Source organism: Chiloscyllium plagiosum, unplaced genomic scaffold (genome assembly GCF_037043375.1).
Source record: "Chiloscyllium plagiosum isolate Xiang-an unplaced genomic scaffold, Cpla_swu_hap1 HiC_scaffold_31, whole genome shotgun sequence".
Lineage (NCBI taxonomy): Eukaryota > Metazoa > Chordata > Chondrichthyes > Orectolobiformes > Hemiscylliidae > Chiloscyllium > Chiloscyllium plagiosum.
The window spans coordinates 19402707-19418101 of NW_028270169.1; the positions used below are offsets into that span (position 1 = coordinate 19402707).

Below are 15395 nucleotides of genomic sequence, written 5' to 3' on the forward strand. Positions count from 1 at the left end.
CTGTTTCAATTTTAAAGGATTAGGCTTATTTTTGTTAGTCTATGTCAAAATACTGAAATAGTGATCTTCCAGATTTTAAAAGCCCAACTGATGCCTACCTAATTTTACTTGGCGATTCAGCAATGTTATCCATATCTTCATTCTTCACAATGCTCCATTCGAAAATAAATCCTTCCAAGCTACTAAAAGTATTGCCTTAAACATAGATAGGAAAACTCCATTATACATTGCCATGTATTAAAGAATTAAGGTACATTATCTACAGAAATGATAGCGATTCCAAAATTCACAGGCAGCAGAAATTATACCTGAAGAAACAGGAACAGACCAACTAGCCCAGCAAATTAATCTTCTATTCATTAAGGTCATGACTGATGTAACTGTTTCTATAGCTCCATTTCTTATCTGTTGCCCTTTGTTCCCTTTTAGATAAAAAAAAATCTAACTAGCATATGATGCTAGATGACGGATCAGAATTCCAAAGACAGCTTAAAGAAATCCCTTCTTCTGTGAATCTTAGAAGTCAAGACAACTTTTTTTGAACTGTGCACCCTAGTTCTAACCCCTTGAGAGGAATACCCTCTCAGTGTCCATCTTGGCAACCCTCTGAATATTGCACTTTTCCATAAGATTGCTTCTCATTTTTCTAAACATATTCCTTTGTACTACAGCACCCTCTCCCCATGTAAATAATCTTAAGCTTTTCTATTCTTCCTACCAAAGTGAACAACCTCTCAGTTTTCCACATAATACTTCATCGCCGTATTCACTTAACTTTTGCGCATTCCTTTATGGACTTCTTGTACCTTCCTCTGATTTTCTTACTTATCTTTATTTCTTCAGCAAATGTGGTGAAAATATACAGTCATTTCATCTAAATCATGAATGTAGATTGTAAATAGTTAGAACTTAGCAACAAAGCCTATGGCACTCCACTAATTACACTCTGCCAGCATGAAAATAAATCACTTATCAGACTGTTTCCTGTTAGCCAATCCTCCAGCTAATATAACACCCCAACATCATGAGATCTGATCTTGCACAGTAACCTTTGATAAGGCAAATCCTTGATTCCCTTTGAAATGCCAATTCAACACATCTACTAGTATCCTCTATTCATCATGCTTGCTACATCCTGAAAAGAACTCGAATAATTTGTCAAACATACTGTCTCTTTCATAACTCCATGATGAATTTACCCCCTGGAAAACAATTTAAATATTCTGCTCTGCCTCCTTAATAACAGATTCTAGAATTCTAGAAGTGTTAGACTAACTGGCATAGTTTGTTGCTTTCAGTCTCCCCATTTTCTTGAATAAAAAAAAAAGTGTTACATCTGCTGTTTTCCAAACGACAGAGCTTTCCAGTAGAGAAATTTTGCTTATTACATGGAATGCATCCATTATCTCCATTTACATTTCTTTCAAGACCCTCAGATTCAGGCTCTCAGATCCAAGGGACTTGTCAGCCTTTGCCCTCTAGATTTCCCAGTGCTTTTTCCTCTAGTGATCATCATTTAATGTTTCTTTATTCCTTTGCTTGTTTCCTACTATTCTCGAAGCTTTTACACTTTCCACTGTGAATACAAATTAAAAGTTCACTGTACTTATTCAAAAGCTTCACAATTTCTTTAATTCCCAAGTCTCACCCTTGAAGGATCAAACAGCATTTTAGCTACTCTCTCCCTTTTTTTAAAAAAATATACACACAGAAACATTTACTTTATTTTGTTCAATCCCTAATTTCTTCATCCTCATTAATTCATTTTTCCTGTTTCTAAAGTTTTCCGAATCGTCTAGTCATAGAGATGTACAGCATGGAAACAGACCCTTCGGTCCAACCCGTCTATGCCGACAAGATATCCCAACCCAATCTAGTCCCACCTGCCAGCACCCGGCCCATATCCCTCCAAACCCTTCCTATTCATATACCCATCCAAATGCCTTTTAAATGTTGCAATTGTACCAGCCTCCACCACATCCTCTGGCAGCTCATTCCATACACGTACCACCCTCCGCTTGAAAAAGTTGCCTTAGGTCTCTTTTATATCTTTCCCCTCTCACCCTAAACTTATGCCCTGTAGTCCTGGACTCCCCGACCCCAGGGAAAAGACTTTGCCTATTTACCTTATCCATACCCCTCATAATTTTGTAAACCTCTATAAGTCACACCTCAGCCTCCGACGATCCAGGGAAAACAGCCCCAGCCTGTTCAGCCTCTCCCTGTAGCTCAAATCCTCCAACCCTGGCAACATCCTTGTAAATCTTTTCTGAACCCTTTCAAGTTTCACAACATCTTTCTGATAGGAAGGAGACCAGAATTGCACGCAATATTCCAACAGTGGCCTATCCAATGCCCTGTACAGCTGCAACATGACCTCCCAACTCCTGTACTCAATACTCTGACCAATAAAGGAAAGCATACCAAACGCCTTCTTCACTATCCTATCTACCTGCGACTCCACTTTCAAGGAGCTATGAACCTGCACTCCAAGGTCTCTTTGTTCAGCAACACTCCCTAGGACCTTACCATTAAGTGTATAAGTCTTGCTAAGAATTGCTTTCCCAAAATGCAGCACATCGCATTTATCTGAATTAAACTCCACCTGCCACTTCTCAGCCCATCTGGTCCAGATCCTGCTGTAATCTGAGGTAACCCTCTTTGCTGTCCACTACACCTCCAATTTTGGTGTATTCTGCAAACTTACTAACTGTACCTCTTATGCTCGCATCCAAATCATTTATGTAAATGACAAAACGTAGAGGGCCCCGCACTGATCCTTGTGGCACTCCACTGGTTACAGGCCTCCAGTCTGAAAAACAACCCTCCACCACCACCCTCTGTCTTCTACCTTTGAGCCAGTTCTATATCCAAATGGCTAGTTCTCCCTGTATTCCACGAGGTCTAACCTTGCTAATCAGTCTCCCATGGGGAACCTTGTCGAGCGCCTTACTGAAGTCCATCTACTGCTCTGCCCTCAATCATCTCTGTTACTTCCTCAAAAAACTCAATCAAGTTTGAGAGACGCGATTTCCCACACACAAAGCCATGTTGACTATCCCTGATCAGTCCTTGCCTTTCCAAATACATGTACATCCTGTCCCTCAGGATTCCCTCCAACAACTTGCCCACCACCGACGTCAGGCTCACTCGTCTATAGTTCTCTGGCTTGTCCTTACCACCCTTCTTAAACAGTGGCACCACGTCTGCCAACCTCCAGTCTTCCAGCACCTCACCTGTGACTATCGATGATACAAATATCTCAGCAAGAGGACAGCAATCACTTCTCTAGCTTCCCACAGAGTTCTTGGGTACACCTGATCAGGTCCTGGGGATTTATCCACCTTTCCCCGTTTAAAGACATCCAGCACTTCCTCCTCTGTAATATGGACATTTTGCAAGATGTCACCATCTATTTCCCTATAGTCTATATCTTCCATATCCTTTTCCACAGCAAATGCTGATGCAAAATATTCGTTTAGTATCTCCCCCATTTTCTGTGGCTCCACACAAAGGCCGCCTTGCTGATCTTTGAGGGGCCCTATTCTCTCCCTAGTTACCCTTTTGTCCTTAATAGATTTGTAAAAACCCTTTGGATTCTCCTTAATTCTATTTGCCAAAGCTATCTCATGTCCCCATTTTTCCCTCCTGATTTCCCTCTTACGTATACGCCTACTTTCTTTATACTCTAAGGATTCACTCGATCTATCCTGTCTATACCTGACATATGCTTCCTTCTGTTTCTTAACTAAACCCTCAATTTCTTTAGTCATCCAGCATTCCCTATACGTACCAGCCTTCCCTCTCACCCTGACAGGAATATACTTTCTCTGGATTCTTGTTATCTCATTTCTGAAGGCTTCCCATTTTCCAGCCATCCGTTTACCTGCAGACATCTGCCTCCAAATCAGCTTTCAAAAGTTCTTGTCTAATACCGTCAAAATTGGCCTTTCAACCTTTAGATCTGGTCTATTCTTTTCCATCACTATTTTAAATCTAATAGAATTATGATCACTGGCCCCAAAGTGCTCCCGCACTGACACCTCAATCACCTTATTTCCCAAGAGTAGGTCAAGTTTTGCACCTTCTCTAGTCGGTATATCCACATACTGAATCAGAAAATGTTCTTGTACACACTTAAATTCCTTTCCATCTAAACCTTTAACACTATGGCAGTCTCAGTCGATGTTTGGAAAGTTAAAATCCCCTCCCATAACTACCCTATTATTCTTACAGATAGTGGAGATCTCCTTACAAGTTTGTTTCTCAATTTCCCTCTGACTATTGGGGGGTCTATAATACAATCCCAATATCCCTTTCTTATTTTTCAGTTCCACCCAAATAACTTCCCTGGATGTATTTCCAGGAATATCCTCCTTCAGCACAGCTGTAATGCTATCCCTTATCAAAAAGGCACTCCCCCTCCTCTCTTGCCTCCCTTTCTATCCTGGAAAATTAAGCTGCCAGTCCTGCCCATCCCTGAGCCATGTTTCCGTAATTGTTATGATAGCCCAGTCCCATGTTCCTAACTTCATCTGCCTTCCCCGTTAGGCCCCTTGCATTGAAATAAATGCAGTTTAAATTTATTCAGTCCTACCTTGTCCCTGCCTGCCCTGACTGTTTGACTCATTTCTGTTCTCAGCTGTACCCATCTCAGATCAATCTCTTTCCTCACTATCTCCCTGGGTCCCACCCCCCACCTTACTACTTTAAATCCTCCCAAGCAGTTCTAGCAAATTTCCCTGTCAGTATATTAGTCCCCTTCCAATTTAGGTGCAATCCGTCCTTCTTGTACAGGTCACTTCTACCCCAAAAGAGAGTCCAATGATCCAAAAATGTGAATCCTTCTCCCATATACCAGCTCCTCAGCCATGCATTCATCTGCTCTATCCTCCTATTCTTGCCCTCACTAGCTCATAGCACTGGGAATAATCCAGATATTACTATCCTTGAGGACCTCCTTTTTAAATTTCTGCCTAATACTAATCTCCCCTCAAAGTCTCAACCTTTTCTCTTCCAATGTCATTGGTTCCAATGTGGACAATGACCTCTTGCTGGCCCCTCTCCCCCGTGAGAACATTCTGCACCCTCTCAGAGACATCCTTGATCCTGGCACAGGGAAACAACACACCATTCTGCTTTCTCTCTGCAGGCCACAGAAACGTCTGTCTGTACCTCGGACTACAGAATCCCCTAACACAATTGACCTCTTGGAAGCCGACGTACCTCTCATTGCATTAGAGCCAGTCTCAAAACCAGAAACTTGGCTGTTCGTGCTACGTTCGCCTGAGAATCCATCACCCCCTACATTTTCCAAAACAGCATACCTGTTTGAAGTGGGTATATCCACAAAGTCTATTATTAATCTTTGCAATATTTTCATACAATTACACCTTTTCTTTCAATTTGTTACAATCGTTAACTGCCATAGTTAGTTACACATGTGAACCCTTCCCAGACAGTTATTGTTTTGATGCATACATGAAAACATTTAAAACAATACTTAGAGAGCAATAAAACTTTATTGTAGAAAGCATTACTATAATCTTTAATTTGTACCAAAAATTGCCCTTTTTGCTGATTTTAATACCAATGCCATTAGCAATGTGCTCAAAAGGGCAAGATAGATACAAGTCAGGAAGAATATATTAATAGGATGAAAGAAGTCAGGGTGAAGAGGAGACTTGCATACAGCATAAGTATTGGCACAGACCAGTTGGACTGACTTGGTCATCTGTTCTCTAGGTAACTTCGTAAAATTGTGACTTTCATATTCTCTACATCAGATGTTTTTTTTGCCAAAGCACACTGTTATAGATGTGATTAAAGCACATTTATAGCGTTATGAAGTGCAGTTCATACCTTCCTCATCCAATGCTCTGACTGTTAATTTTAAGAGAGAGTCATCAACATACAGCTCCCGGGTTGTTGATATAATTTCAATTTCACTTATTACATCAACCATTACATCACAGCGCAATACTTGTCCTGTCACTGAAACAAAAAGAAAGAACATGACTGCTTTGCAGACCTTTTCCAATTGTTTTGTATGAAAATGGTGGTGAATTTCAATATGTTTCATTGTTTATCTGTACATGAAAAGTGGTATTACTCGTCACTTTCCTCCATTACCTAGCATCACATTCTATCTGAAACCAATGAGGTACAAAGTTTGATTTGCTGCTTCAAATGTAATAAAAAGTTCAGATCCAATGAAAGGTACCACATAGCACCAAAAGCCATATTTTTTGAGAATATAAAAGTTGTCTTAATTTGACTCTACTTCCCAAAATAATAACCTTTTACAGCCTACATCTACTGATGTTTAAAGCAAAAGGAAGAAAATTTTCACTCTCAGTAATTTCTTTATGTTAACTTTGCATCTTTTTTCTTGCTTATTGTAATATTAAATCAAAGACCTAAAACAAGTTAACACTGTGCAAACCAGACAATTGATATTTCACCAACTGCAACATCCTAGAACATCTGCTAGTGTTCTAGATTTTATGACTGGAGGATTTTGAAAGTCAATTTCTTCAAATACAACATGCTGTACAGTATTACAGTCTTCCAATTGTATTTTCAAACTTCTACTAACCCTATAATTGAATTAATAGTGCAACGAAGTATACCTGTTTCCTCAGCTATAATTATGCTGGTGAGGCGAGTAAGCTGAGTTGAGCGGACAGATATCAGTGCTGTATGTGAACAATCAGTATCATTCTGAAATATAGCTTCAATAGTTGCCACATCTGGTCTTGTTGAAAACCTGCAACATGAAATAAATCTAGTAGGTCTATCATTACTGCTTTTACTAGTAAGGTAAGTCACCAAAAGGCTACTCTCACATTAGATTGAGATGACTAGTGATGGTTTAAGCAAAAGGAAAGGTTGAGAAGGAGAAACCTTCATGATAACCTCTGTCAATGTGGGAATTGAAGCCACACTGTTGGTATCACTCTGGATTGCAAGCCCACTGTCCAGCCAACTGAGTGAACCATCACTTTTCCAAGCTACTTTGCACATTTACGATAGACTAGCCATTAAGTGGAAGACCTGATGGATAACTTACACATTTTCAATAAGCAACATGGACTGTAGCACAAATTCAAAACTTAATCTCACTTAAAATAAAAAATAGAATTTAAATCATTTAATAAGCATCTTGACTGCAATTAGCGTCAAGATGGATTTGTGGACCCAACATTTGAATCAATAGAAATAAAATATCAGGTAAAATCAATTTTAAGTATATTCTGAAACTTTAAACAGTTAATATTTTGCTAATTTTAAATTTTTAGTAACACATTCTTCTAATTTTATGCCCATATTTCAGATTGAAACATAAATAAAAGTGTTCTCTACGCAATTAATAACACACAAAATAAAAAGTTTATGTAAGATGTACTTCAAAAGTGGTGGGGGCATACACTGTTTCTCTGCAAATAGAGACATGGGATTTTATAAGTACATTTGACAGGGTCAAAAGGGCCTTCGTTTAACACCTCATCTGAAAGATGGACCTCCAACAGAGCAGCACTCCATTATATTGCAGTGAACGGAAAGTAGGTTGGAAGAACAAATGATTTTGAGCAAAATATATTTAAAGGATAATGCACATTGATATTTGAAGATTGTAGAATATGTTGAAAAAAAAGTCAAAGCATGATGGGATCATGGGCTTTGTCAATGTTGAATTTCCTTCTTCTTAGACTCCCCCTCAGAACAACTTGCCTCTGGGCACTGCTTGAATAGTTCTTAGATGACTAATATGTCCAATACATAATCTGTAGACTCAGCCGCATATGAGGCACGTAACACTTGAAGGGTCAGGTTTAGAGGTTTGTACCATCTCCGCTGTCTCAACTTAGTCTCTGACTATTCCAATGGAGTCTCCCAACGTGCTCAGTGTCTTCCTGTATGATATTTCTTCATTTAGTCAATTGCAGGGAGGGTGTTAGGGAGAGGCTACTTTACACAGAAAGTGGTAATGACCAAGAACCTGTTGTTACTTAAAAGTACAGTGAAAGCAGAGATGATCAATGACTTTCAAAGGAAGATGGATAAGCACTTAAGGGAAATAAACTTGCATGGCTATTGGGATAGAGTGGGGAATTGAACTAACTGTATTGCTCTGAAGATTGCCTAATAGTCTCCTTCTGGACCCTAATGACCCTATAATTTTGATAACTGACTTGTCTAATTATGCTATTTTCCAAACACATGGTTGCACAATAAATTCTGAGCTTCTACATGGACATATAGACGTCCTTTAGAGTCACAGATGCACAGCATGGAAACAGACCCTTCTGTCCAACCCGTCCAGATATCTCAACCCAATCTAGTCCCACCTGCCAGCACCTGGCCCATATTCCTCCAAACCCTTCCTATTCATATACTCATCCAAATGGCTCTTAAATGTTGCAATTGTACCAGTCTCCACCACATCCTCTGACAGCTTATTCTATACACGTAGAAAATGTGCCCCTCAGGTCTCTTTTATATCTTTCCCCTCTCACCCTAAACCTATGCCCTCTGGTTCTGGACTCCCTGATCCCAGGGAAAAGACTTTGTCTATTTATCCTATCCAAGCCCCTCAATTTTGTAAACCTCTATAAGGTCACCCCTCAGCCTCCGACGCTCAAGGGAAAACAGCCCCAGCCTGTTCAGCCTCTCCCTGTAGCTCAGATCCTCCAACCCTGGCAATATCCTTGTAAATCTTTTCTGAACCCTTTCAAGTTTCACAACACCTTTCCAATAGAAAGGAGACCAGAACTGCATGCAATATTCCAACAGTGGCCTGACCTTTTCACACAGTTCGAGATTTTATAAGCCAAAATGCTTGCACATCTACAATGAACCATATATGCTTTGATAGCATCATGGACCAATAAGCACAAATCCTTGGATTCAAGGATTTTTGTCAAGGTAATAATTAAAGGCTGTGCAATGGGATTGCTCATAAGGGTACCTGGACTAGCTCGTTATTGCTATGAGGACTAGATTCTTTATGCTGCAGCATTCGTTTTTTTTATTCCTCTGCGGCAAGCACAAGTGTATGCTGGCTAACACAGTTACCTCACCAAAATTTCCTTTAGACTGACTTGGATTGCACACTGGTTTAAAGAAAAACAAGACCACCACCCCCACAACTCCAGTTCTTTCCCTGTGCACAACCATTAAAAATTACACTCACTCTTATTATTTTGGCAAATAAATGGCGAGAGTTAAGGCTGTAGATGGCCTTTAATTTCAAGTCCTTGCTTAATGCTTTTTTACTTTAGCTACATTCAAAGTATGTAACCCTTAGTCTGATTTTACCCTGAAGTTACCTAGCTATTTTGGGATGAAGATTTTCCATGCTAGTAAAAAAAAAACCCTAGAAACTGTAAAATTGTAATAAAGATTAAATTTAACAATTCTTATAAATTGAGCAAAACAGGTAAACTTGCAGACAGTAGCTAGGTTTCATGTATTATGGACAAGATGTTATATTGATTAGTGCAAGCTTCAAATTGATATCAAGGAACATTTATCTGCCCAGGATAATTAGTAACAAAAGTAATCTTTCACCAGGCAAAAAGCACACAAATCATTCAGCTTTCTTTTGGGAAAATTGATCCCAAAAAGACAATAAGTTAGTGACTTGGTGATTTCCAACAAAAGTATATTTGTAATTTTTCAAACAGAAACATTTGATTCTTTTGAGAGCACAACTATACAATAACTTTGGTCCTTTTCCAGCTTTAGAGAGGCTGAAGTCATTTTTATAGCATAACACCATGTACAATAAAACTTTAAAGTGCATACAGTGCTGTGTTTTATTTATGGTAACTGTAAAATTGTAACATAAATTCAAGCTCACAGTCCAACAAAAATCTGGAGGTAGTGAGATTTCATGCAAATACTGAAGAGAAATTAGAAGACAAGTCAGCAGCCGAAAGAAATGAAGGAAGGTTGACAGAGGTTTTTAAATGTGGTTCCTTTAACAAAGATATACTTAATGCATCATTTGTCTTTAATGGTGCTGATGAATTTATGAATTTCAACCAACTTTAATTTTTATTCTTGATAGAAAGGAGTTAAAACTATAATGTGAAACTAAGTTTGCATCATTTGTAAGTTTTTGTTATGGTATTGAGAAAATATATCCAAATTTAACACAGCCGATTTCATCTGCAGAACATTTATTTTGGTCAGATTATAATCTGGATTTTTAAATTTTAAACATGGCCATAATCTCTTTCAGTTGTGCATGCAGAAACTTAACCTCTAAAAGCACCCACATTTGTATATAATTTTGAAATGCAATTTAATAAGTCAGTAGAGAACAATTAGTGGGCAGCACGGTGGCACAGTGGTTAGCACTGCTGCCTCACAGTGCCTGAAACCCGGGTTCAATTCCCACCTCAGGCGACTGACTGTGTGGAGTTTGCACGTTCTCCCAGTGTCTGCGTGGGTTTCCTCCGGGTGCTCCGGTTTCCTCCCACAGTCCAAAGATGTGCAGGGCCAGGTGAATTGGCCATACTAAATTGCCCGTAGTGTTAGGTAAGGGGTCAATGTAGGGGTATGGGTGGGTTGCGCTTCGGCGGGTCGGTGTGGACTTGTTGGGCCGAAGGGCCTGTTTCCACACTGTAATCTAATCTAATTTATATTTATACAACATCTGCAACGTAATAAAACAGTCATAGAGATGTACAGCACAAAAACAGACCCTTCAGTCCAACTCGTCCATGCTAACCAGATATCCCAACCTCATCTAATCCCATTTACCAGCACTTGGCCCGTATCCCTCTAAACCCTTCCTATTCACATACCTATCAGATGTTGTAATTTTAAATGTTGTAATTGTACCAGCCTCCACCACTTCCTTTGGTAGCTCATTCCATTCACACACCACCCTGTGTGTGAAAAAATTGCCCCTTAGGTCCCTTTTATATTTTACCCCTCTCACCCTAAACCTTTACCTCTAGTTCTGACTACCCCAACCCAGGTAAAAGACCTTGTCTACTTAGCATATCCATGCTCATGATTTTATAAACCTCTAAGATCACCCCTCAACCTTCAACATTCCAGGGAAAACAGCTACAGCCTGTTCAGCCTCTCCCTACAGCTCAAATCCTCCAACCCTGGCAACATCCTTGTAAATCTTTTCTGAACTCTTTCAAGTTTCACAACATCCTTCTGATAAGACGACCAGAATTGCACGCAATATTCCAACAGTGGCCTAACCAATGTCCTGTACAGCCACAGCATGACCCCCCAACTCCTATACTCAAAACTCTGACCAATAAAGGAAAACATACCAAGCACTTTCTTCACTATCTTATCTACCTATGACTCCACTTTCAAGGAACTATGAACCTGCACTCCAAGATCTCTTTGTTCAACAACACTTTCCAGGACCTTACCATTAAATGTTGGTCCTGCTCGGATTTGCTTTTCCAAAATGCAGCATCTTGCACTTATTTAAATTAAACTCATGGCACTTTGTAGGAATGACTATAATACAAAATATGATGCAGACTCAAAGAATTATTAGGCCAGCTGATCAAAAGTATGGTCAAGGAGATGATTTGTAGCATCTTAGAAGAGGCAAGAAATCAAAACAAAGTTGTTACAAAACAGGTGTGTTTAACAATCGAGTCTGGACAGCGCTCTATGATAAAGTCCACATGCACAACCCTGGGAGAGAAGAAATTGCACTTTATTGCTTTCTTAAATGCATGACTCCTCGTTCTGAGATTATGCCCTCTGGCCCCAGATTCTGCCACAAGGGGAAACACCTTCCCACATCTACCCTGTCAAGTCTCCCAAACATCTTGCGTGTGTGTGCCTGACGAATGGAGGTTCCGAATTATCATTTTGAAAACCTGAAAAGGAGTGTGTAATCAAAATGGATGTCAAATATTTGACGTCCTATTCAATAACGTCAAATGTTTGAAAGGTCGTCAGCAAAGTTAGGAGTTCTGAAGAAAGGTCACTGAACCCAAAAGGTTAACTCCGCCTTCTCTCTCCACAGATGCTGCCAGACCTGCTGAGTTTTCCCAGCAATTTCTTGATTTTTATTCCCGAATTCCAGCATCCACGGTTCTTTGATTTGTTTAGTAATTAGGAGTTGTTCGACAATGGGCACACATGAAGCTGACTGAGCACATACTGCTGGGGAGTGAAACCACCTGGCGCTGGTCTCCATCCCACTCAGAATCAAGTGGGTTTTTTGGGGGGGGGGGGAAGGAAGAACAGGAGGGAGCTCACCATAGGTAACACCCTTCGTCGGCCTCCAGGGTAAAGTTAACCTTCACGGTTGCGGAGTAAGGCAGCAGCACTTTGGGGACGTTCAGCTTGGTCCCGACGATGTAACGGAAACCGACGACAACGAAGAACAAGAGCCGTGCCCACAGGCCGGCCGCCATTGGTCCCCGCCCCGGGAGAAAGGAGCACGTTAAATGCGCAGCGGGAACGGGCGCGGGCTGTGGTTCGAAAACCGTTTTCGCTTCAGTGGTTTTAAATGCGGAGACCGACGGGTTTTTAAGCGACGAAACCAACCCCCGGCACGAATCGAGAACCTTCTTCACACGCGCGGGGCGTGAAAGCCGCGCGCGGGAACGGTCACGTGCTTCCCGCTGCAGCGCCCCCCACAGGCTTGGAGGAGGAAACATGCCGCGTCGCCCGGCTAATAGTGGGTGGATTCTGGATCAATGGTGCTGGAAGAGCACAGCAGTTCAGGCAGCATCCGATGCCCACCCCCACCCTCATCTAGTTTATCTCTCCACGCTTCAGGCTCTCTGCCTTTATTCCTGATGAAGGGCTTTTGCCCGAAACGTCGATTTTGCTGAAGCTCCTCGGATGCTGCCTGAACTGCTGTGCTCTTCCAGCACCATTGATCCAGAATCTGGTTTCCAGCATCTGCAGTCATTGTTTTTACCTAATCGTGGGTGGAACTAACTTCAGGTTGCAAGTGCATGGTGTGGAGGTACTGCCCCTACCTCTGAGCCAGGAGTCCCGGGTCTTACCTACTGCAGAGATGGGTACTAACAGGTTGATTAAAAGAAAAATCCACAGGTGAAGAGTTCTCCTGGTGCAGTGGTAGTGGGTAAAAACAATGACTGCAGATGCTGGAAACCAGATTCTGGATTAGAGTGGTGCTGGAAAAGCACAGCAGTTAAGGCAGCATCCGAGGAGCAGTAAAATCGACGTTTCGGGCAAAAGCCCTTCTGTGTTCCTGATGAAGGGCTTTTGCCCGAAACGTCAATTTTCCTGCTCCTCGGATGCTGCCCGAACTGCTGTGCTTTTCCAGCACCACTCTAATCCAGGCATTGGAAGTGGCCCTATCTCTGAGCCTGGGGTCCCTGCTTTGAATGCCTCTCTGTTCCAGAGGTGGACTATAATAATATCTGATGGACAGGTTGATTGGAAAGTCTCCATAGGTGAGGAGGAAACCTAGATTCAAGTCATGCCTGCTCCAGCCATGTGTCACAATGTAAAGAGAAATTGCTGGAGAAAGTCAGCAGATCTCTTGGCATCTGTGGAGTGAAAGCAGTATTAAGCATTTTGAGATCAGTGACTCTTCATGTGGACTCAGAAGGATTCACTCCCCCCCCCCCCCAAACATGTCTGAAGATGTTTCTAACCAATCTGTTCAGAAATGTTATTGCATTCGGACCTCTTGCCTCAAAGGTAGGGGAGTACCACTGTGTCACCACAGCCCAACAACACAATCTGAACAGCTTGTTTAGAAAATATTCTACAAGTGAGGAAAAAGACAATCCAGAGAAGTAAATCTTCCAGCCAAATCAAAATGATAGCATTTAACCAATTTTGCTGCTTAATCAATTTTAGATTTGGATTTACTAAAACTTTAATTAGGACAAGTGATAAAAGCAGGAAATTTTATTTTGATTTGATCCCTGCCCTCCCCTTCACTGTTTGATCATGCTGCATTGCCCTTCTGCCCTTTGAGAAGGGCACTGCTTGTCACTGGCCACTCGGTTGTTTCCTTTCTTCCTGGTGGTGGACTATAAATAAAGATCTGTACACTTGTTGCTTTTCACTGTGTCCGATACCTGCACACATATGACATGGGTGCTGGAGAAAAATAAGTACTACCACTGTCAGGCAATAGTGTGGGGGAAAATAAATAAAAAGAATAGGAGGGTCAGACATCCTGTCACTCTGAGAGCTGGCTCTGAGGGAGCTGGATCAGTGTGAGTGAAAGACTCTAGACAGAAAAAAAAACAGAAAATTGCTAGATAATCTCAGCAGGTCAGGTGGCATCGGTGGATGTGGTAATTTGTGAGGTGTCGCACTTCAGTGGGACAAACAAAGCAAGGGAATACAGTATAGGATGAATGGTAGGTTCCTGGGAAGCACCAAAAATCAGAGGGACTTCGGTGTACATGACCATTGGTACCTTAAGGTAGCAGAACAGGTAAATAAAGTGGTTAAGAAGGTAAATAGGATACTTGCCTTTACTAGCCAAGACATGAAGAAGAAGAGCAGAGAAGTTATGCTGGAACTGTCTGAGTTGGTTAGGTATTGTGTGCAGTTCTGGATTCCACATTATAGGAGGAATGTGATTGCACTAGCTAGGGTGCAGAGGAGATAGACCAGGATTTTGCCTAGGCTGGAGGGTATTAGTTCTGAAGAGAGATTGGATGGACTGGGATTGTTTTCCTTGGAGAAGTTAAGAATGAAGGGAAAAATGATTGAGATGTATAAAATTGAGAGGCAAAGTAAGGGTCGGCAGGAAGGCACTTTTCTCCTGGGTCTAGAGTGAGGGAGTGGGCATGGATTTAAAGTAAGGGTTTAGAGGGGATTGAGGAAATAAAATTTCACTCGGGATGGTGGGAATCTGGAACTCATTGCCTGTAATGGTGGTAGAGACAGAGTTTCACATACAGAAGTATTTAGACATACACTTGCAATTCCAAGGCATATGAGACTCTTGACCAAGTGCTGGAGCATGGGATTAGAATAGTTTGGTGGTTGTTTTTGACTGGTACAGATTTGATAGGCCATTTCTGTGCTGTAGATCTCAATAACTAAATGATCACTCACTCAGATATGTTTTTGATGTTTGATTTATAAATTGTTGGAATTTTGACCAGTGAGATGAAAGTCATCTACAGGTTATCCAGCATAAGAAAAGCAATGGAGCCAGATATGGGAATACACAAAGGAATCATTTTTCATGCAACAGTTTTTGAACAGAGTAGAAATTTGATTTATAATAGTAAAAATGGAAGTCTTCTCTCTCCATCTTACCCTGTTTCTCTCAGCCACTTGAAAAAAACAATACTAGGTGACAAAGGAAATTAGAGGAACACCCATTCACTGAAACCTAAAGATATCTACAAATTTTACAGCTGAGAGAACAAGACATCATTAAACAA

General features: G+C 41.0%; 1 protein-coding gene across 2 annotated transcripts in view; it reads right to left on the reverse strand.

The window, feature by feature from the left end:
* The window catches only part of LOC122563983 (nuclear pore membrane glycoprotein 210-like), a 177597-nt gene extending 165067 nt beyond the window's left edge, over nucleotides 1-12530 (reverse strand). For both annotated transcript variants that reach the window (XM_087977310.1, XM_043718384.2), the window contains exons 1-4: nucleotides 12259-12530; nucleotides 6633-6769; nucleotides 5863-5994; nucleotides 99-195 (exon numbers count right to left, since the gene is read on the reverse strand). In XM_087977310.1, coding sequence (XP_087833436.1) covers nucleotides 99-195; nucleotides 5863-5994; nucleotides 6633-6769; nucleotides 12259-12416 — 524 coding nt within the window. In that variant the 5' untranslated portion in view covers nucleotides 12417-12530. The remainder of the gene's footprint in view (nucleotides 1-98; nucleotides 196-5862; nucleotides 5995-6632; nucleotides 6770-12258) is intronic.
* Nucleotides 12531-15395: the final 2865 nt, after the last annotated feature.